General features: G+C 37.6%; 2 protein-coding genes across 2 annotated transcripts; one reads left to right on the top strand and one right to left on the bottom strand.

Moving 5' to 3' along the window:
• The first annotated feature begins 1,734 nt into the window (after positions 1–1,734).
• On the top strand, positions 1,735–3,921 carry LOC124153820 (glycine-rich cell wall structural protein 1-like). Its single transcript, XM_046527192.1, has 2 exons — positions 1,735–1,799; positions 2,689–3,921. Exons 1-2 carry the CDS (start codon positions 1,788–1,790, stop codon positions 3,826–3,828), a joined length of 1,152 nt encoding a protein of 383 aa, XP_046383148.1. The 5' UTR covers positions 1,735–1,787; the 3' UTR covers positions 3,829–3,921.
• A 4,436-nt stretch (positions 3,922–8,357) lies between these two features.
• On the bottom strand, positions 8,358–10,814 carry LOC124153819 (glycine-rich cell wall structural protein-like). The gene is made up of 2 exons (XM_046527191.1): positions 10,727–10,814; positions 8,358–9,843 (listed from the first exon to the last, which is right to left on the bottom strand). The coding sequence occupies exons 1-2, from the start codon at positions 10,736–10,738 to the stop codon at positions 8,545–8,547; spliced, it is 1,311 nt and encodes a 436-aa protein (XP_046383147.1). The 5' UTR covers positions 10,739–10,814; the 3' UTR covers positions 8,358–8,544.
• Positions 10,815–22,182: the final 11,368 nt, after the last annotated feature.

The following is a 22,182-nucleotide window of genomic DNA, read 5'->3' as shown; positions in this document are numbered from 1 at the left end:
TTCCCAGCAATTCCATTAATGAGGCTGGCCATTTCACATTAGGGAGGACAGCCAAATTTGATAAGGTCCCTTGAAACTTCAAGTAGGATAATGAAGTAGTCATTAATCCATTAACGGAAAAGGAATTTTACTTTCCTCTTAGATCAACCATCTAAATCTACAGAAGTTACACCCACAACCGGACGCCCATCTCTAACGCCTATAGCCCGATACGACAACAATTATCTACAAATTGAGAAAAAATATTGGGGATACAGCAAGATCATAATGTCAGTTCTCGGAAAGTTAACTCAGGGGGAAAACTTCATTAAAAGCTCAAAATCTGGAAAAGAGCCTTTGAGCCATAATGTGGTGCACCTTTATTCTCTTTTTATCAGTTTTATTGGTAAAAAATTAAGCAAATTAATTGCAATTTTCCCTTTATGTCGTTTGCATTCGTATCACAAAGATAAATTGGGTAATGCTACAGAGCTATAAATTAAAAAATATATGAGAATTAAATAGAAAATACTCCTTACATTTGACTGTGAAACTACCAATAAAATTATTTAAACCCTTTAACAAATATTGAAATGATAAAAGTATGCTTTCGAAATCTTTTTCTAAATCTGCGGTAACTAGTAACTATTTAACTTCAAGCAAACACTCCAACACAATTAACAACTTAAAGAGAAAAAAATGCCAAAAATCTTAAAATACATATTTTAGATGATCAGTGATCATAAATCTTAATGCATTAAAATTAATGATCATTTGAAAATACAGTGATGGGAAAAAATTAATGCTTTTAGATTCCCACACATCGGTCCGAGCTTAAAAAATAGTATAATAATATTAGAAAAAACTGGTATTGTCATTTAAATATTCATAAAGTAATTGCTGAAAATTTTTAAATGTAAAAAACTAGCCTTTCATCTTTAATATCCGGTAAAGAATCAGATCAACTGGGTACAGATTTTTTACGGGAGGGAACATTATTCTTTCGGGAATTTCATGAACATTATTACTATCGATGCTATTTCAGGTTATGGCAACGAAACGTAATTTTATAAATTAATCCATCATTTATGAAAGCCTTAAATCCATTTTCTTTAAAAATTGAAACAATTTTATTGAGATTTAGGCATCAAGACCAATTCCACAGTCAATGCGTGTCCACTTTCGCCAAAGAGCACAAAAATATGCAAAAGAAATCCGATTGTAAAAACGCATCTTAACACCCTATCCTTGAAGGACGGGAATTCCCAGAACTTTTCCCTCGCAAAAAAAAAAATACCGTATGTCTTAGCTGTACATCAAGTCGCTGAAATCCAACAAAGTTCACGTGGAAGAGAGAAGTGACGCACCCCGGGAGAAAGGATACCACGCGCACATCCAATGTTACACATTCAAGAGGCATTTATCCGCGACTCTCTCTTTCGCTTCGAGAGTAAAAATTATGATGAGGAGAGAAGCCGGGGGAGAGGCGTGGGCTCTTAGAAGGAAGAGCAAGGGGATGGGGCGAGTTGAGCACACTTCGGGGCGGGGTCGCGGTGGCCGAAAGAATTGGCGAAGATGTTAACTTCCTCCCCCCGGATGCTCCCGAGCCGGGGCGAAGGGGTGTGGAGCAATGGACCACCACGAAGCGGGGCGGAAAAGTGGAAGCGAAAACCTCCCTTGTGACAATACCGCCGAACCAGAGGGGTTGCCAACGATGTATATAAGGGAGGAGCATCGACCACAAGAGTCACACTCATCCAAGGAGTCCTCCAACAGTCCACACCTGCCCAGACGTGAGCAAGGATACGATGAAGGCCTATGTAAGTATCTGCTTCTGATACATCCTTCGTTCGAAAGGATTTAGGACTCCTAAGTTGACGTAGTGCCGAGTTATAATTTGTACTCACATAATTTTCTAAAAAGAAGGCACGCATTCCCTGGTACTGCACTTTTAGTCGGTGTTGTTTAATCTAGTGATCTATTCCGCAAGGAATTTTCAAACTCATCTCCTCATTACTGAATGCACCAAACTTCATAGGCTCCATTTCTCACATTTAACTTAAACGGTCAACGTATTTCAGGTTTTGTAGAACAAAAACTGGAAGATTACTCGCAGAAAGTATTTAAAAACTTGTGCAAATAATCTCTTTAAAAATTTCATAAATGTCAATTTTTTTCAAAACTTTTACAAATTCATGCTTCACAAAAATCATATACATTGCTCAAAATTTATTCAAAGCTAGCGCTCTCCGTATTTAACAGTAAAGGCTTGAAGTTATTACAATTTACTAAAATTCATCATTCTTTTCGCGCTTATCTAATCTGAGACCGCATTTTCAAGCAACTTATATTTTAACATTTCCAGCGCACAAATAGCTTAGAATTTTACACCTTTTTACGCATTTTCATTTCATCGAGTTTTCAATTCAAATTATGGTTCATATTAAGGTGAGGCATTACTTTTCTAATTTTTAAAGTCCATTACTTGTAAAGCTATTCAAACGAAAAGCCTATTATTTGATGTCACATGACGCTATATAAAGTTGGAATACATATGAGATAATAGTGAATAAACGTGAGCTGGAAATCATTAGGCGAATAATTTTATTATTCATTAACAATTTTCATTTTGATACATATCATGTAACCAAAATTTAAAACCATTAATCCCTTGAAGTATAAAACAAAACTTTATTTTCCATTTCTCAGATCTTACTAGTCTTCTTGGCGACAGCGGTTCTCGCTAAAGATGCCGGGAGCGAGTCGCAGAAGAAGGACAAGAGAGGCGTCATTGGATCCGGGGCAATTGGAGACATCGGTGGAATAGGTTCCATAGGCGGCGCTGTGGGCTCTATCGGCGTGGGAAGCAGTATCGGATCTTATGGCCTGGGAGGTGGGTATGGAGGATCATACGGATACGGAAACGGCTACGGACTGGGAAGTATCGGAAGCATCGGCAATACCTACGGCGTGGGCAGCGGCATAGGAATCGGTAGTACATACGGACTCGGCAGTACCTACGGCCTGGGCAGCGGCTATGGACTCGGAGGCTCCTACGGAATCGGTAGCAGCTACGGAATCGGTAGCGGCTACGGACTTGGAAGTGGCATCGGTCTCGGCAGTGGCATCGGTCTCGGCAGTGGCATCTCCGGAGGATTGTACAGCGGAGGAATCGTCGGCGGTGGTGTGGCTGCTGCTCCCCAGGTCCATACGGTGACCGTGACACGTCCAGTAGCAGTACCCCATCCCGTTCCCGTACCCGTCCCAGTCAACCGCCCTGTTCCCGTCCCCGTTCCCCAGCCGTACGCCGTCTCCGTCCCTAGACCCTACCCGGTGTCCGTCCCTCACCCTGTCCCAGTCACCGTCAACAGGCCAGTTCCAGTATCCGTCCCAAAGCCGTACCCCGTCTCCGTTCCCCACCCAGTTCCAGTATCTGTCCCCAGGCCTTACCCCGTGGCCGTCCCCCATCCAGTCCCCGTTTCGGTACCTAGGCCCGTAGCAGTCCCCGTACCTCACCCAGTCCCCGTCCCCACACCGGTCGTCGTTAACAGCGGAATCAACACCGGGTTCGCGACTGGAATTTCTTCCGGTGTCCTCTCCGGCTCCACCCTCGGCATCTCGTCAGGGTCCTTGGACGGTTTCGGGGTTGGCGGCATCGGCGGTCACGGAATCATCGGGGGATCCTCGCTGATTGGTGCGGGAAGTCTAGGCTCGGTCGGATACGCTGGAGGGTACGGTTACGGCGGTGGGTACAACGGAGCCATCGGTGGAACAACAGGAGCCATCTTCAAAAATCACGGCGTGGGAGGAATCACGGGAGCCTACAAGTACGGCGCCGGCAAGTGGTGAACTGTTTATAGGAGCAGATGAGTGATTTTGTTATTATTATATTGTGAGGTGCCGTTAGATCTGGAACTTTATATCGTCCAAAGATGAGGTCTTTCATGCTTACAAAGCTTTCCTAAGATTTATGTTCTCTTCATTACGTTATCAACCATCCAAATGTAAAATGACTTTCTAATCTAATAAAGAAAGCTCAAAAAACCATGCACTCTTTCAATATTTTACCATGGATTCTCCACCACCACTTTGTATAAATGCTCTATCCCTACACCTACGAAGACGGCAAAATGTAACATGGAACACAAATAGAAAATACATACTTTACAGCAGTATATGTACATAATATCCACTAACAACATCATCAATCAACAAACTACATGAAAGGTTAGTATTTAAGACATCTTAGCCTGAGCGTAAAGGAATACGACAGAAAAATAGGAATCCATAGCGCAAAGTAAAAACTCTAACTAACGAAAACAAAAGCAAAACAATCGTGCAAAGATACGGTTAAAACATAACATTAGGAAATATTAGGAAGTACAACCAGCTCAATACGCAGCCAGAACCATTCACTACACCGCATGGGGAAATTTTCAAGAAGGCGAAATATGGCAAAAGCGAGACGTGAAGAAAGACACCACTGAAAGAACACTAAGTGGTGAAAAAAATTTCGCTATCATTACATAAAATGTGTAATCACTCTTTTAACTTAAGAACTAAACAAGAAAATAAAATAGTTTGAACCTATAAGCCTCAAATAAAACGCAGAATATTTCATCTGAGGACATAAAAACCACAAATGGCTCACTGAAATAAAAGTCAAGGATTTCCGCGTTATTTGAATTCTGAAACTAATGCAAAGGCGAAAGCGTTGAGGAGTTCAAGATTTCATTATTTTTTAGGCCAAAATTCAACTAACTAGAAACGATGAGGAGCAGAATTATAGTGTTTTGAATGTAAAACAATAAGAAAGACATAACAATGCTAGATAAAATACCTGAGGGTTATCAATACATTTTTACTAATTTTTATCAAAAATAACGTACATGATAAACGCAATATATAAATGAAATAAGATACTCAAATATTACCATTGAGTAGTCAAAGGATATAAAAGTAACTATGAGAAGAAGTTGCTCAGGTTTAATTCTTAATTGTATTCAATGTCATACCATAAAGAATTGTAAAACTAAAGATACATACCAAATATTTCGTATCGAAATCATTGGCAGCAGAAATGTCCAAGAAAAAAACAATCGACGAAAGCAAATATTATCAATTTGGCAGATTTCTGGACCACTTTTTTATGGTAAAATTATTTTGTCAGTAGTACAGGTATTTATCAAAAATTCATCCCACTTAGCCATACAATTTTTAGCCCTGAAGATGGAAGTACAATTTACGAAACGATGACTAAATAACTTTTTCAATCATATTTTATAAAAACCTAAACCCCTGATGAAACCAATCACAAACTCTTTAGCACTTCTGGGAAATTATGGCGTTGTTGAGAAATAAATTTAAAAAATATATAATAAGCGGGGGATGAGAAAGTGCGTGGAAACAGTAGCAGCAAAAGGAAGCGCTTGAATGCCCATGAGGGGAAAAAAGGAACCCACAGCTCAAAAGAGGTACGAGAGCGGTAAAAATGAGAATGAACATGATATACCATACAACAACAAAAACTAGGAGCGAAAGAACTAAAAAAAACCTTACGGTGAGAAGAGAGAAAATGTGTGAATGAGATTACTCCAGCATAAAGAAAGTTAATTAATTGAGATTTTCATTTAAATAGTATTGATAGCAAAAGACTGGGAGTAAATTAAAAACAATGAGCGCTCAACAGGTTACCTGCAGAAACTTAATACTGGTATTGTAAAGTAATAGATTTACCGGACGGCAAGTTTAGATTGAAATGAAAAATACGTTTTTAATTATTTAATATTTTTGCATCTGTTTATAAGGTTAAATTCTATTGCAACTTTGTTTTGAATATTTGAGCTATTCTACGAAATTATTATGAGAATTATATCAGATTCAAGAGAATAGGGTAATTTCCCTCATCAAAGAAAACGAAAGGCATTGATTGTGATTCATTACCCACCATTAGTGTATTCATAATATACAAATTATTTGGTTTTAGAAATCCCAGTTTAGGCGAATGGCAATGGTCAATTTTAACCGCATTTGAAAAAGGCCTTGCGATGCCACTCCACGTGACGTCACAGGGACCTAGTTTCTATACGAGTAGATAGGAGTTTTACATCGTCTGAGATTACCAATGCATGCATGAGGCACAGAGCTCGGGGAAACATGTCTTAATAATCACCTATTAAAACTGCCAATGGACGGAAAGTTTCCTTCGTTTGAGAAGGTATTAATAATCCATAATGAAGCCAAGCGCTACCTGCTAGCAGCCTGCGCCTAGCGGCGCACATTTCGTCGCCCCAAGATCACCTCAATTTGCGGCAGCGGTAACCAGAATGACGTCTCACGGGCTTTTCCCGGCATTAATACTTAGCCGTCGCGTTTTCGCGCGCTTGAAATTTTTCACTTTTCATTTAATCGCTAAAAATAGATATCGTCATCTAAAAATCTAAAAGTGTGAAATGCGTACTCCAGGAGAAATATTCTTTCGATTTAGGGAATAAAAAAAGAAAAGGAAACCACCGTATTGCCAAAGGAGGGAAAATTGCCTATGATTGGTGAGAAGTCACTTGGAGACTACTGAGGACACAGAAGGTAGATAATTAAAATGATAATTTTCTTAGCCGTCAGTGGGTAATAATGAAATATCAACATCCATATCAGCAAGTGAAATAAGTAGGAGAGTGATAGGTCTCTTGAGAAATGTAAGTTAAAATCCCACAATGTATTGATTAGAATAAACAAAATAAGGAGTTAACTAAGGATGAAAGAGCGAGAGGGAGGAATGAAGTAGCCTCACTCACTCACTGGTTCAACCATAAGGTTGGTTGACACGAGGCATTTAGAAAAAAATTCCGAATCTTTACTTACAACGGTGAAGGTAATGGTGAGGAAATTAAGCTATATTCATTCTAGCAAGTGTCTAAAATAATTTAGAATTTATCTTTATCCTTGTGTACGATAAATAATATATCCCGTCCTTCGTTTAGGAGGGCCATGAAGAAAATAATTATATATTTGGATGGATTGTGATTATTAAACAACCGAAATCCCAGTGGAGGGTATGAATTGATTAGGCGGGAATGCATGAGAAATTAATCCTTGCTATGACGTTACACTATTCGTGAGTCCTGCACTTCCAACATAAACTAGCTTCCCAAAAAAATAACCGTTCTGGAAGGTAGATAAATGCCCACCAATGCGCCATGCTGTCCTAAATCGCTTATTTATACTAGATCTTCGAAACGTTTTTCATAACTTGAAAAATTATTTTGGAAACTCATTCTATGCTCTCTACCGACATCTATGTTCCTATAGGTAATAGTAGCGGGCGTAACTTGGTTGAAATCCATAATCGCAGGATTAGAAGGATCAGCAACTTTGCTATTTCCACATAGTAATTTATTGACACCGGCCATGGTTTCGTTAAAGAGTAACATTATCAAGGTGATAACTTGATAATGTTACTCTGTAACCAAACCATGGTCGGTGTCAATAAATTACTATCACCTTGATAATGTTACTCTTTAACGAAACCATGGCCGGTGTCAATAAATTACTATGTGGAAATAGCAAAGTTTTTGATCCTTCTATTCCTGCATCTATGTTCCTGATAGAAAAGTAGCTAAGCTCAGAAATAATTATCCTAAAATAGGTATAAAACTATATTGAACATTAGTATTCCATAAATCTAAGCCTAAAAATAAAGGGAAACTGAAAAATGTATGAATTCGGGTCAAATCATATTAATGATTACAATTGTAGAACAAAATCGCTCGGTTAAAAAAGGTAACTAATGATACGTTAGCCTAAAACGCGCGCAACCGTAAGTTAGGCTAGGCAAATGAGTCTTTCCACCTAGCCTAAACAGGGCTTACTGAGTCTTGCCTAGCCTCTTTTCCTTATCTAGGGCACGAAATAGCTTCTTTAAAGGAGAAATTACTTTACTTGCTGTCAAAAAATATTCCTCCAAGATCTCCAATTATTCTTCCTTGATAGATTGAATTTTGTTCCAGTAAATTGCAGTCTTGCATTAAAAGTTCTAATGGATACTATATTTCCCATTAGAGAATGAATAAATGTAATGTTGCTGCGAAATCTTTTGATGGAGTAAAATATGCCAACTTAATTTGTTCACGGTAGCAAAACCCTATGGTTATGCATAAACTAAAGTAATTAAAAATGGATCTACAAATATTAATATTTAATTTTAAACTTCTATTTGCATTACCACAAGTTTCTAGATTTTGTCCACGGTTTTACTCATACTCATCAAATGCTGAATGAACGGGTGCTCCCCTTCAAATGTGAGGTATATAATTTGAAAACTATCAAAAAGGTAGCCTATCACAAAATATATATTTTTAAAAAGGAGAAAAAATATTTGATAATAGATTTTATGTTTTATTTCCAAACACTTTACAATGATATTGTGATTAAAATGGTAACATAGAAAAAGCAGCTAACAAAATAAACAATGTAAAGCTACATCACGTCATTGGAATTTTACACTCAATGATGAACTGGAAAGACAATGGCAAAGGATAAATTGAAACTTAACAATGAGTCCTCGCACTACCACTTCGAACTTCCATACTTGCTCCCTCCGCTGATACCACCTCCGTATGATTGATAGGAATGTTCCTTGATTATTCCACCTACTGAGCTTCCTCCTACCGCACCTCCTGCAACGATTCCTCCTCCAATTGAGCTTCCTCCGTAGCTACTACCGTATCCACCTCCATAGCTGCCTCCGTAACCGCCCCCATAGCTGCCACCGTAGCCTGCGCCGTATCCACCGCCGTTGCTAAAGGAAGATAAACTTCCTCCTCCAACCAAAGATGAGGCTCCAAACGTACCGCTCCCGATGGCACCCACACCATATCCTCCAAGAGATGCAGAGCCGATTCCGTAGGAGCCGCTGGAGACGGAAGATATTCCTCCAGATACGACGGATGCACCGCCATTAACGACGACAGGCGTGGGGACAGAGACAGGGTGAGGAACGGGGACGGCAACGGGTCTGGGGACTTGCACGGGGACGGGATGAGGGACGGCTACGGGGTAAGGCCTCGGGACGGCTACAGGGACTGGGTGCGGGACGCTGACGGGATAAGGTCTGGGGACGGCTACGGGGACTGGTCTGTCGACACGTACGGGGACCGGGTGAGGAACGGATACTGGATAAGGCCTAGGGACGGTAACAGCGTATGGCTGAGGGACTGGTACGGGGACTGGTCGATTGTAAGGGACAGGAACGGGGTGTGGAACTGCGTACGGGCGATTGACGGTCACCGTTTGGACTACGGGAGCGGCTGCAACGGATCCACCGACTACACCACCAACCAACGCTCCACCGCCGTAACTGCTACCGAATCCGATACCGCTACCGTAGCCGACGCTACTTCCGAGTCCGATGCCGCTGCCGTATCCAATGCCGCTACCGTATCCAGCGCTACTTCCGAGTCCGATGCCGCTGCCGTATCCAATGCCGCTACCGTATCCAGCGCTACTTCCGAGTCCGATGCCGCTGCCGTATCCAATGCCGCTACCGTATCCAGCGCTACTTCCGAGTCCGATTCCGCTACCGTATCCAATGCTGCTACCGTATCCAGCGCTACTTCCGAGTCCGATGCCACTGCTGATACCACTCCCTATTCCGGCACCATTAGCGAGTCCAACTCCGATTCCTCCGCCTAGACCGTATCCACCTCCGGTTCCGCTGTACAGCCCTCCTCCATTTGCTATTCCTATGCCACCAGCCCCGCCTAACCCCCCTGGTTCTCCATATATCCCTCGCTTGTCCTTCTTCTGCAAATTTCCGCCCGCGGTGTCTTTCGCGACGACTGCAGCCGCCAATAGGACTATTAGCATCTGCAGAAAAAAAGCGTATCATATTAGAAACGTTTCGTTAGCAATTTTCTCTATGGCTCTCCCTCCTAAATTTTGAGAGTAATATTTTATTTTGTTCCGACTAATGACAAAGATAGGTATATAACATTAATAAATTTTAGCACCGCAATATTTTTATTCAAAGCATCCGGATAGAAAATTTTTGCAAGTTAGTCTGGAAAGTTTTACTCAACATAAAGAATTTTGCAAGCCGCCAATAGGGCTATAAGCATCTGCAGAAAAAAAATTGGTGTCAAATTAGAAACTTTTTCAGTAATGTCTTCTAAGGCTCCCCCAAATTTAGGGAATAATTGATTATTCTCTTCCGACTTGTAGATGAGCATACGAATATCACTCGAATTCAACGAATGACTTTCGCATTTACAGATGATTAAGTCATGAGTAAGTCAACTTAATTATAACACAAATTTAGTGTTTACGCTCATACATTAGGGATTAATTAAATAACCACTTTAACAGGGATAAGAGCTTCATGCTTCTTAACTTTTACAGAAGCTATGCCGAACATATTATCTAAAACACTATTTTTAAGCATGAGCGCGTAATTGAATAATTCCGAGTATAAGGAACTCACTAAATATGGTTATATTGGACAAAGTCAGACACATATAACATTGTTTCTTCGGGAAAAATTGTAATGCTTTGCATAGTTTTGGAATTTTTAAAGAAATAATAGGAATTACTATGGTTTGAGTGATTCTCAAACAATTACTTGATCCTTACTTGATGTTATGCTTTACGCAAATTACTCTAGAACAGGTTTTACTCGACATAGAGTATTTTGATAGAAAATGCATCAATAATCAAGCATGACAATTGTCTATTTTTTCGCGAAAATACTTACAAAAGCCTTCATTTTGAGTTTCCTTGACTGGAGAATGTGTATCCCTCACCGTGTCTCAAGGACTGAGTGTGAAGTTCGAAGACTATGCCTTCCCCTTTTATACAGGCAGAAAACCTACGGAGGGATATTGTCCCGGATAAATGTCGCTCACACTTTCTTCGTGCCAAAGCATCCCATCCCACTCAAGCATCCAGAGGAGTAGGAAGGGGGCATCTTCAAACGCTTACTTTCGGACGCACTTCCTTATTCACCCTTCACAATGACCCCACCCTATAGGCGGTGTTTCTTTGAAAAGCGAATTATATTCTCAATTTTAAAAAAGTACATGTGAATGCCCAATTCATCGGCAATGACGGCCATATTTTATGCCATGAGCCTTATTTCACGAAGTGGTTAAAAGTTGAGATAAGTACGCATTAACGCGTCACAGAATGCAATCAATCCTGCACTTGAAAATTGCTTCGTCCATCACTCTTGTTGATACACGATTGGAATAAGTTGACTCATCTTAATAAAGCATGCAAATTAAAATAATGGTGATATAAAACGCACACTATAAATAGAAATATCTCTAAAATAAATCCACAATAAGCTCGTAGGGTGACTGCCTAATATGAAGCCATACACTTCTGTTTTACATTGGTTCCACTCGTACTTACGCCAGCGTTTGCAAGCGGTGTATGACAGCAAAAAAATTTATCGCTCGAAATTACTTGCTGTCAAACACGGTGTACCCAAATGGTCAATACATGGGCCATTGCTCTTTGTTATTAACCATCAAAATCTTCCGGATAACATACTCCACAGCAAATTTGTATATGGTCGACCTACAGATATTTATCGATTGCGGTCGCAATGTGATTTAACCTCAATTGCAAGAATTAATGATACATACCCTTTATGCGTGAATATACCTCAGAAATTTTCATAAATCTTAGCCCAAAAATTTTATAGTAGGTTGTGCTGAAATTCTAAAATTCAAACACGTAGAGAATATGTTAAAGATTCAAGTTCAAAATGTAGGCATAGAATAAAAATACAAAATATATTATGTAGGGTGGATTATAAACAAAACACTTACCTGGGAAGAACGAAACACGAATATTTCTAAGTTTTAAAGGCTTAAAATTTTTGGGAATTACCAAAAATGAAAATTTCTAAACATAGAGCAAAGGATAATATGGTGAGTGGGAGTATTCATGTACAAATTGCTAAAATCTGAAACTTCCTCTTATATTTTTAAACCATACTTAGATAATCCGGATAATGGTATAAATTGAAGGAATAAAAAACTCACCATTCAGTGTCATGAACTACTATCTTCCATAGGTATGTCTAAGTAAGCTCTACTAATGTATGGAATTCGATTCCGCAGGGTTTAAAAACATCATGGCAATCAAAAGCTTTAAAATACACCTATTTATATTCCATAAAAATGAAAATATCTTTTTGAAGTATACGTTTTAAAAGTGCTTGTTTTTTTTTTGGAATCTCATGCATATTTTTGTAGTAATGAATTGGTGAGATGAAACACTTTGAAGTATTAGTTTTGAAAGTGTATATCATTTGGAATTTCATGCATCAAGTGAAAATTAATTTCTATTTATTTTGTTACCCATTGCTAATTAGGTCATACCTTTTTAACTCCATGTAAAATGTCGACGTTTTCAACGTTTTAAAGCCTTTTTATCTCCCTTGACCAAATTGAATCTACTCATTCTATTCTATTCCAATTGAAACTATGTGGCGGACTACGACAACTATTAGCTTAATAAGATATATTCCATTCCGAGTAGGCAAACGTATTCACAAAAAAGTTTCCTCCATTAATGGTGAGTAACAATACAGAATGAAGTAATGAGGGATACTATCGAATCTACCAACATTTCGTCGTACTGGAAGCGCTTGGGGAAATGCAAACGATGACATTCAATTTTTACCCAATTATCAATTTCAAGATTTCAGCAGGCAGTATTTAAATAACCAATCAAAGTGTGCTTTCAAAAAAAGAAGCAAGTCACAAGTAGTCATGCAGGTAATAAATGCTTCGTAACTTAACTTGATCACAAAACCATTTCTTCAGAAGTTAATTCTTAAAAAGCATCTAATGTAAAAGAATGATGATGTAAAAGAAACGCAAGTTCAAGCCTTATAACCGTCAACTCTCCACCGACCAACAATTTAACCCCCTGGCCTACGCGTTCTCTCACAACCGATCTTCTCTTGCTATATGATGTTAAACTATCCATATGATATTGAAGCATGCGTTAAATTAAAGCGTTTCAATAATAAAAACAGGCGTCATATTTATAATAAAATGGCTAATAGATGCTGAATTTCATTATACTTGTTCATAAAAATTGATTGATCATTCCTACGGGCTTCAGCACTTTCACTCAATCTCTCTCGCCATTTTTCCTTCGAAAGTCACTAGGGTGCATAATAGGATCGCTAAATAAGTTAACAATAAATGGACCAATTTCACAGACTTCAGGTTACCATTTTAACATAATTAAAGATTTAAATATGCTTAATTTACTCTACAAACCGAAATTCTTTTACGGCATCAATGTTAGAAGGATAACCCAAGTTCCTAATTTACCTCAACTCAACAACTTAGGTAACCAGTGTCATCCACCACCACCTCACGCTGATCCGAATAATTTTAAAACAGCACCTATAATTATAGGTAAAGCTAAGATTCTAAAATTCCTAAACATCGAGATACTGCAAAAGATTCAAGTTCAAAATTTAGGCATAGAATACGCAGAGAAAATAAATTATATCAGGATGATTATAAAATAAACCCTAACCTGGAGAGGAAAAAATGCATATTTTTCTAAAAAAAAAGTTTTGTTGCTCTGATTACCCCATTTTCATACTCTCGTACACCTCTACTGAGACTTAAACTAGCAAATACCTTGTTGAGTCCCCGTGTACTACATTATTGTTCTCTGGTAATGTCACACATACCTAAATGTCGACTATACAGGTTATAGAAACCACAAAACAGCATTATACGCCGTATCAGGGATATTTCACGCCTTGACCATGTAACTCAATATGACCGAAAATGAAAATGTTTTTCAATAGAGCAAAGAAGTATATGGCAAAAGGGAGTATTCGTGTATAAAATGTTAAAATCTGAAAGTTACTCATATTTTTATAAACATAAATGTAATATCGTCCATCAATAGAGATTGGTTCAGAACTGTTCGCATGAAAAAAAATTACTAAAGCACCAAATAAGTTATAAGAGTCTTCGATGAAGGTGAGAATGACAACTACTACATAGAAAGTTTCTTCTGGACATCTATTCTGTTGCCAAGGGAGTGTACCACCTGTACCTATCTTTTTCTTTTACCACACAAGAGACGGTATCTTATTTAAGACCACACGGTGAAGGTGGTTGCTCCATTATCGGCGAAGATAAAATATCTTCGTTGGAGAAAGAAGAGAGTGAAAGACAAAATAAATAACACAAGGGTGATGTTCTGAGAACGGCATCCACTTTCTTTCCGTCCAGACCATACGAAGAAAAGGAATGGGGATGTTCGAAACCCGCGGTGCCCTTTGCCATTTCTTCCAGCGGCCGCGCTAGGAAGAAAATGTGGCGAGAAGGTAGCGGAAGGAAGGAAAAAGGTGAGGCTTCAGGGCCATTTCACTTTCGACCATCCAACGCAGAGTCTTTTTTGGTTCGCATAACTCTTCCATCTAAAAAGGGTTAAAAGGGAAAGGTTTAAGAAAAGAAAATTTTCATCACATGAGAGATGCCTTCCTGAATAAACTTCAACTCTCTAACATCCAATATTTTAACCCCATAACCTACACGTTCTCTCATTACTTCTTACTTTATCATATAATACATTTAATATGACATTGAATCAAGCCCTCCTTTTTATAACGAAATCAGATTTCATACAATTCATCTTAGCATTAAAACGAATTACAGATTTTGATTCTCAATATGTTCACTCTTAAAAGTTAACTCATCATACTTATAGACTTTCGCACTTTCACTTGACCTTTGTCGTCATTTTCCTTTGAAAATCAGAATAATATCGCCAACCAATTACTGATTAAGATCATGATTAATATAAAGTGCTTTATAGTTATTTCAATACCTGGAAGTTAAGGGATACGAATGATTGGATTGATATAAAATTCTGGTATTAAAACAGGGCTCGAAAATTGGTTGAAAAATTAAATAAATTGAAGTATATACTCTGCTGGGCACTGCAACTGATATCAGCTCAATATCAAGATAAACGTTAGGTCTTTTCTAATTCTCGTTATAGGGAGATAAGCCTATAAGCAAGTAGGCAGAAATTGATATCATAGATACCCCAGTGAAACGACAGTCGTGATAAAGAGATCTTCATACTAATTACAAATTCAATAATTAAAAATCTGCTTGCTCTGCAAGAGTAGCAATGAACTGGTAGAACCTAGCATATATACACTAGAAAAATTAAAACATTGAGTTGAAAATTCCCTCTAATTTTATTGAAAATTTACATCATAACTGGCTTGTTTTCTCAGCCTTAATACAATTTCAATTAACTCATCCTCCCCAATACACATTTTAAAAATTAATTTTCACTTTCAATGAGTGAAAAATTCCATGTCAAGGATGCAAAATTAGTTCTTTTTTCTCTGGGCTCTTAAAATTCTAATTTCATTATCAATTCACGGTGTACACCAATACCCTAAATTAATTCCAAAAATATGTTTCAGTGAATATCCAAGATACAAAACCTCCATTCACAAATAGCTCGATGATTAAGCATCAGTAACGGATCAGCAGTTTTTTTTTCTAAACGTTAGTCTCCATTTATCAGAGCTCAATGTGGGATAGTATTTTTTTCGTCCTTAACAAATTGTTTACGTCCACTTCCACTTTCTCTCTTGTACCTATGGTAAAATATAGTCTCATATTAATTATTAATATGAGACTATATTTTAATTAATAAAAATAATAAGTAATATAAGTAATAAGAGTAATAAAATTATTAAGAGTAATAAAAATAATAAGAGTAATAAAATTATTATTATTATTATATTATATATACAACATATCCACAACTTTCCACGTTGAGTCTCGGCTAACAACACTGATGCTTGCTGAGTTAGTAATCTACCACATCAGGACTGTACAAGTCTTTTACCCCTCCCTTCACCAAATATTTTCTCAAAGGTCATCTCCCACATAATGCTTAACCTCTACTCAAGAGTCAGAGCTAACGGGCACTTTTCTCCTCCGTATTTCAACGCGTATTCAAAAGGCAATGATAATGGGCTGTTAAAGGCTATGATAATGGGAGGAAAATGCCAATTGTAAGTGTTCCCAGGGAAATATTTTCAGAATTGTTGATTCACACACATAAATTCACATCAGAAAACAACTTCCGTAGTTGCGAGAATCTACTCCATCTTGAAGACGCTCAAAACTATAAACTTTCCATTCTCATTTGGATTAATTACGCATTGGGTTTTTAGACAAATAAATAGTTTTCTTTTTTAATTTCCAAATAAGGCAGATCTGATAGACAAACAATTCCATTTGTTATTAAGATTTAGAATCTAGATAAAATTATGCTGTTTTTGCACTAAAAAGGGAAATATTAAGAGTAAATAGATAGAACAAAGACCTGTTTAGGCATTCGCTATCTCTTAATGAGGGTTCCTTGACGGTTTAAAGTAGTGTCCAATGAATGACAAACAGCATTGAAAACAATTCTCATACAGTAAATGATAAAACGAAATAGCAGAATGCGTTGATATCAACGCGTTCGAGACTGTAAAATTTTTAGCAAGAATACACGATTGTCGAATAGTGTATAGTTGACATTTTTGAGGGGAGAAAAATTAGGAATATACATATTACAGAAATAGTATTTTGATAAGCTATATCCACATCTACTAATATCTACATTCACATAATCGCTATTCACAGTTGAGGTCCTTTGGAAAATTGTACCGCATAGAAGTTCAATACACAAAGAAAAAAGTTAAAACCAAACACATACGTGTAATATATAATTAATATTAAATATACTAATAATACGGTGGAGAGCAATTCCGCGTTCCGAGAATGTCTAATAACCAGGTGTTGAATGACCTAGTCCACGAGGCAGACGTATCAGCAGAAACGGGAAATGGAGATGACCGAGGATGCCACGTATGAGCGCGAAGAGAGAAACTCCCAAGGAAACATATTCCTCTTTGCTTCTCCATCTTCTTTTCTTAAACATTAAAGGAAAATGCATTCTTAATCAAGTATCATCATCAATCATGGCATTCTTAATCAAGTAAAGGATAATGACACGCGCAAAATGTGTCCTAAGTAAAAAGGTTAAAAATGGTTATAGCAGCCAAACTTGAAGGATAAATAGAATTGTGAAGGCCATTCCATAAATTTTTATAGAAGAAGATGAAGCAAAGCGAAATGTTTTGCAAATATATCAGATAGAAGGATAACTGAAGGAAAGCACAAATAAGTGATGAATGTCTTGGTGGTGTAACTGGTAACGTACCTAATCGGTTGGCGCGCCTTGGTTTATCCTGAACCAAAACATCAGAAAGGATCTCAAAATTACTCCTATTCTAGCGAAACTAAAATCTGCTCTAAAAAATTTGCCCTCACATTTGATGAAACAAATAATGCACTGTTAAAAAATCTTTGGGACTACAAACCTCCGCTGAAACCAAAACACCGCCTCCCCAAATCTGCCCTCAACCATATCACTATCCCCTAATTCCCTGTCCAGTATTATTATGCAATGACTCTTTTAATCTGTAAAACGTGATCAACTAGTCTGCCTGCAACATTACTAAACGAAACGCCCAGGAGACACCTGCAAAGCTGGGAACTGCGGAAAACAACAACGAGAAATATACTTGGACTTAGACCTAATCGCTTTGATTCCTGGTAGAGCCGAATGATGTTTTGAATGAGAAAAAAAATATCGGATAATACATAATTTATTTAATTGGTTAGATAGGAAAGGAAAAAGGTAATCGCTATTCATTCATTCATGGATTTTATTGCTTTGTCAATAGATGTAACGCCTTATTTTTATACGAGGAATCCTACGGTCTCCGTTGCTCGCAAAATCATAAACATTGTCCATCCTTAGGTGGTCCATTAATAATTCCAAACCTCTAGTGAAAAAATCCTCTTTATCAAAACTAAGCCAAAAAATGGATGACTTTCTTCATCACTTACGTTTATAAAAATAAAATATAGTATAATTAAAGTTCTAATGCTAGGTATTCTTTGGAAATAGAAATTCATACTCATAGCACAGTTTCAGAAGATAATTTTTCATTATCAATAAAATATTTTCCTTTATCTAATTAAAATTCCAATTTCCTGAATCACAATGCTTGAATCACAATATCTATATATATAAAAGAAAGTCGAAAATCGTGTTAGTTAGAACACTTATAACTCGAGAACGGCTGCACCGATTTCAATGAGATTTGGTTCTTTGGATTCGTCTCAGGCGGGGTTAACATATAGGCCATTTAAAAAAGGATAATTTCACAAAAAAAATTCATCTCTTTCCTATGGGCATGCTTTTAGGAGTTATAGTAACACAACAATTGATAAGTCGTTCAAAACTATAAATTAAATAATTTTTTTTGTTTTTACCACTTTAATAACTGAATTTAGTAACAATATAACATTTTAATTACTAAATATATTCAAAATATTAAAAAAATTGAAATTACATTTTAAAAATTTAATTCGAGCTGATTGTAAGCCCAGCCGTGGCCCAGCTCGAGTTGACACTTCACTACCGTGTTTGTAAACAAATCTCCAAGCAATTGTTGACAAACGGTAATGTCCGTGTTCCTGTCGAGGAATCGAGTAGTTTTAACTCATTTCCTTGGAATGATTGCAAATTAGTTTCAGTGAGCTCATCAACAAAGAGTTCCAGAATATGATTGATCACCAAAAGAATCAAAGATGGTTGATTTAGAGAGCAAGAACGAAGATGTGGGTGACTAAAACGAGGTAAATTCAAATAGTTCGTACTCTGCATGGATTCGAATCTTTTAAATGTGTAACAAACGAAGACGAAATCACCAACTATCTATCTGAATATTTTAAGTCCTGGGACGTACCTGGCTTACCAAGGCACGATTTACAGAGAAATGTAGTTTCTGTACTCATGATCTTTCGAAGCCTAAACCAACCATAACTATCCAACGGAACGTGTTTGGTCATTAAAAAAATTGGTGATGAATGTGATTCACGCAACTTTACTCAAAGGAAAATTCAAAGGTTAGGAAGTCCTCATTCCGTAGATTCCATGATCTCAACTCATATGCCCTTTTGAGCTTAAATGTATTCAATTTACAATTCGTGTTGCATTTGTGATAACGATTAAAAAATCGCATGGTCATTCTTTCAGTTTTTGTGTTGTTTGTGCTCATGTGCTAATGAAAACCCATGATTTTCTCATGGTCAATTTAGCGTGCTATGTTCACGAGTCGATAAACCATCCTCTGTATTTCTTCCTTCGCTTCAAGTGCGTAGCTAGGATAGGGGGTTTTGGGCGCAGCTAATACCACGGGTCTGTAGGGTATAGAAAACTCGCTAAGGTAAGCGGGAAGTGTGGGGGCACTTCCCCCAGACATTTTTTAAGATAAATGGTTCAAAATAGTGGGTTTTGTGGCTGTGTGAATAGTTAAATATGTTTTGTTTGTTAGTCATCCGTCCCCCAAATATTAATAACAAAATCTTTCATAAAAAAATTCTCTAAGCTCTTGGGGGGGGTTTATCCCCCAAAACCTCCCCTCGCTGCGTCACTGCTTTGCTTCGCTATATTTATTTAGTTTCATCCGCTTCATCTTGCGCCTGATAACAAAACAAAAACTGTTGTTTCTCAGAAGGTGCTTGACGCAAGACATTAAACCCGAATGTGTAGGGCTCACCGTGGTGCGTTTACGCATGCAGTACGTTTACGCAGTGCATTTTTTCCGAACAGAGATACTAAAACCGGCGCGCCTTAAGTCATTTAATGCGAATGCTGCTTCATAGGGGCTTTTCTTGCACGATTTTGAGCATCAGTCAAGCGTCGGTCTGGGGTCGTGTCAACCTGCCCCCTGAATGGGCCAAGTGTATGCAACAGACTTGGACCTAAAAACATTTTTTTACAGCTAATAACGCAAATAGCCAACAACTGAATGCGTATAATTGTTATTTCATGAACTGCTTTATTAAACCACAATGCCCAAAATTTCTTAAGCTAAAACGTAAGAAAATTTGTTGAAAAAAATCCGCGTAAACGTGCTCCGATTCACCCTCTGTAGATGCAATAAAGAAAATGTCTTTCTGACAAGCAATTTTGGTACTCATTTACGTAGTTTTATTGAATTTGTATCCTTATTTTATTATAATAAATTAAACGTGATTAAAAACGACACAGCCGCTCTTGATTTATAAATGCTGTAATTAAACTGTAAGTTCATTGATAGGCGGTACGAAGTTCGCCGGGTCAGCTAGTATATACATAAAAGAAAGTCAAAAATCGTGTTAGTTAGAACTTTTATAATTCGAGAACGGCTGCACCGATTTTAATGATATTAGGCTCTTTGGATTTGTCTCATCCCCGGATAACATATAGGTCATTAAAAAAGGATAATTTCACAAAAAATATTCATCTCTTTCTTAGTGATATGTTTTTAGGAGTTAGTAACGCAACAACAATTGATAAGTCGGTCAAAACTACAAATTAAATTATTTGTTTTTACTACTTTATTAACTAAACTTCGTAGCATATATAACATTTTAATTACTAAATATATTCAAAATATTGAAATTGCATTTAAAAATTTAATTCGAGCTAATTGTAAGCCCAGCTCGAGTTGACTCTCCATTACCGTGTTTGTAAACAAATCTCCAAGCAATTGTTGACAAACGGTAATGTCCGTGTTCCTGTGGAGGAATCGAGTAGTTTGATTTCACTTCCGCGGAATGTTTGCAAATTAGTTTCATCGGAAGGTGAATTCATCAACAAAGTGTTCCAGAATATGATTGATAGCTAAAAAAATCAAAAAAGGCTGATTGAGCGAACGTTTTTGACGGCCTAGAATGAATTCAAATCTTTTAACTGTGTAACAAACGAAGACGATATCATTAAGTATCTACCTGAATATTTTTAATCCTTGGACGTACTTGGCTTAACCAAGGCACGATTTACAACTAAATGTAGGCTCTCTTTTCATGATCTTTCGAAACCTAAACCAACCAAAACTATCCAACGGAACGCGTTTGGTGATTTAAAAAAATTGATAATTGATGCGATTCACGCGACTTTACTCAAGGAAAATTCAAAGATGAGGAAGTTCTCATTCCGAAGATTCCATGACCCCAACTTATATGCCCTTTTGAGCTTAAACGTATTCAATTTCCAATTCGTGTTGCATTCATGATGACGATTAACAAATCGCATGGTCAGTCTTTCAGTTTGTGTGATGTTTGTGCTTATGTGCTAATGAAAACCCATGATTTTCTCATGGTCAATTAAACTTGTTATGTTTACGAATCGGTAAATCATCCGTTGTATTTCTTCCTTTGCTTCAAGGGCGCAGCTAGGAATTAAGGATAGGGGGGTTTTAGGCGCAGCTAATACTGCGGTTCTGTAGGGTATAGAAAACTCGCTAATTTAAGTAACAGGTGTGGGGGCCCTCCCCCAGTCAATTTTTAAGACAAATGGTTCAAAATAGTGGGTTTTGCGGCTGTGTGAATAGTTAAATATGTTTTGTTTGTTACTCAACCGTCCTCCTAATATTAGTAACAAAAGTTTTTATAAAAAAATTCTCTGAGCTCTTGGATGGGGGGGGGGGTTTAACCCCCAAAAACCCCCACGCTGCGTCATTGCTTCGCTTCGCTATATTTATTTAGCTTCATCCGCTTTATCTTGCGTCTGATAACAAAACAAAAACTGTTGTTTATCAGAAGGTGCTTGACGCAAGACATTAAACCCGAATGTTTAGGGCACAACGTGGTGCGTTTACGCATGCAGCACGTTTACGCAGTGCATTTTTTTCCAAACAGAGATACTACAACTGGCGCGCCTAAAGTCGTTTGATACGAATGCTACTTCATAGGGGCTTTTCTTAGACGATTTTGAGTCTCAGTCAAGCGTCGGTCTGGCGTTGTGTTAACCTGCCCCGTGAACGGGCCAAGTGTACGCAACAGACAAACTAATCCTAGGATTGTTGACCAGTGATGATGAACACAAATAGCCAACAACTGAATGCGTATAATTTTTATTTCATTAACTGCTTTATAAAACCACAGTGCCCAAAATTTCTAAAGTTATTTTGATACTCATTTACGTAGTTTTATTGAATTTGTATCCTTATTTTATTATAATAAATTAAACTTGATTTTAAACGATACTGCCGCTCTTGATTTATATATGGGGTAACTAAACTGT

The sequence above is a fragment of the Ischnura elegans genome, chromosome 2, assembly GCF_921293095.1.
Source record: "Ischnura elegans chromosome 2, ioIscEleg1.1, whole genome shotgun sequence".
NCBI classification, from domain to species: domain Eukaryota; kingdom Metazoa; phylum Arthropoda; class Insecta; order Odonata; family Coenagrionidae; genus Ischnura; species Ischnura elegans.
This window is presented reverse-complemented; position numbering and strand designations above follow the sequence as displayed.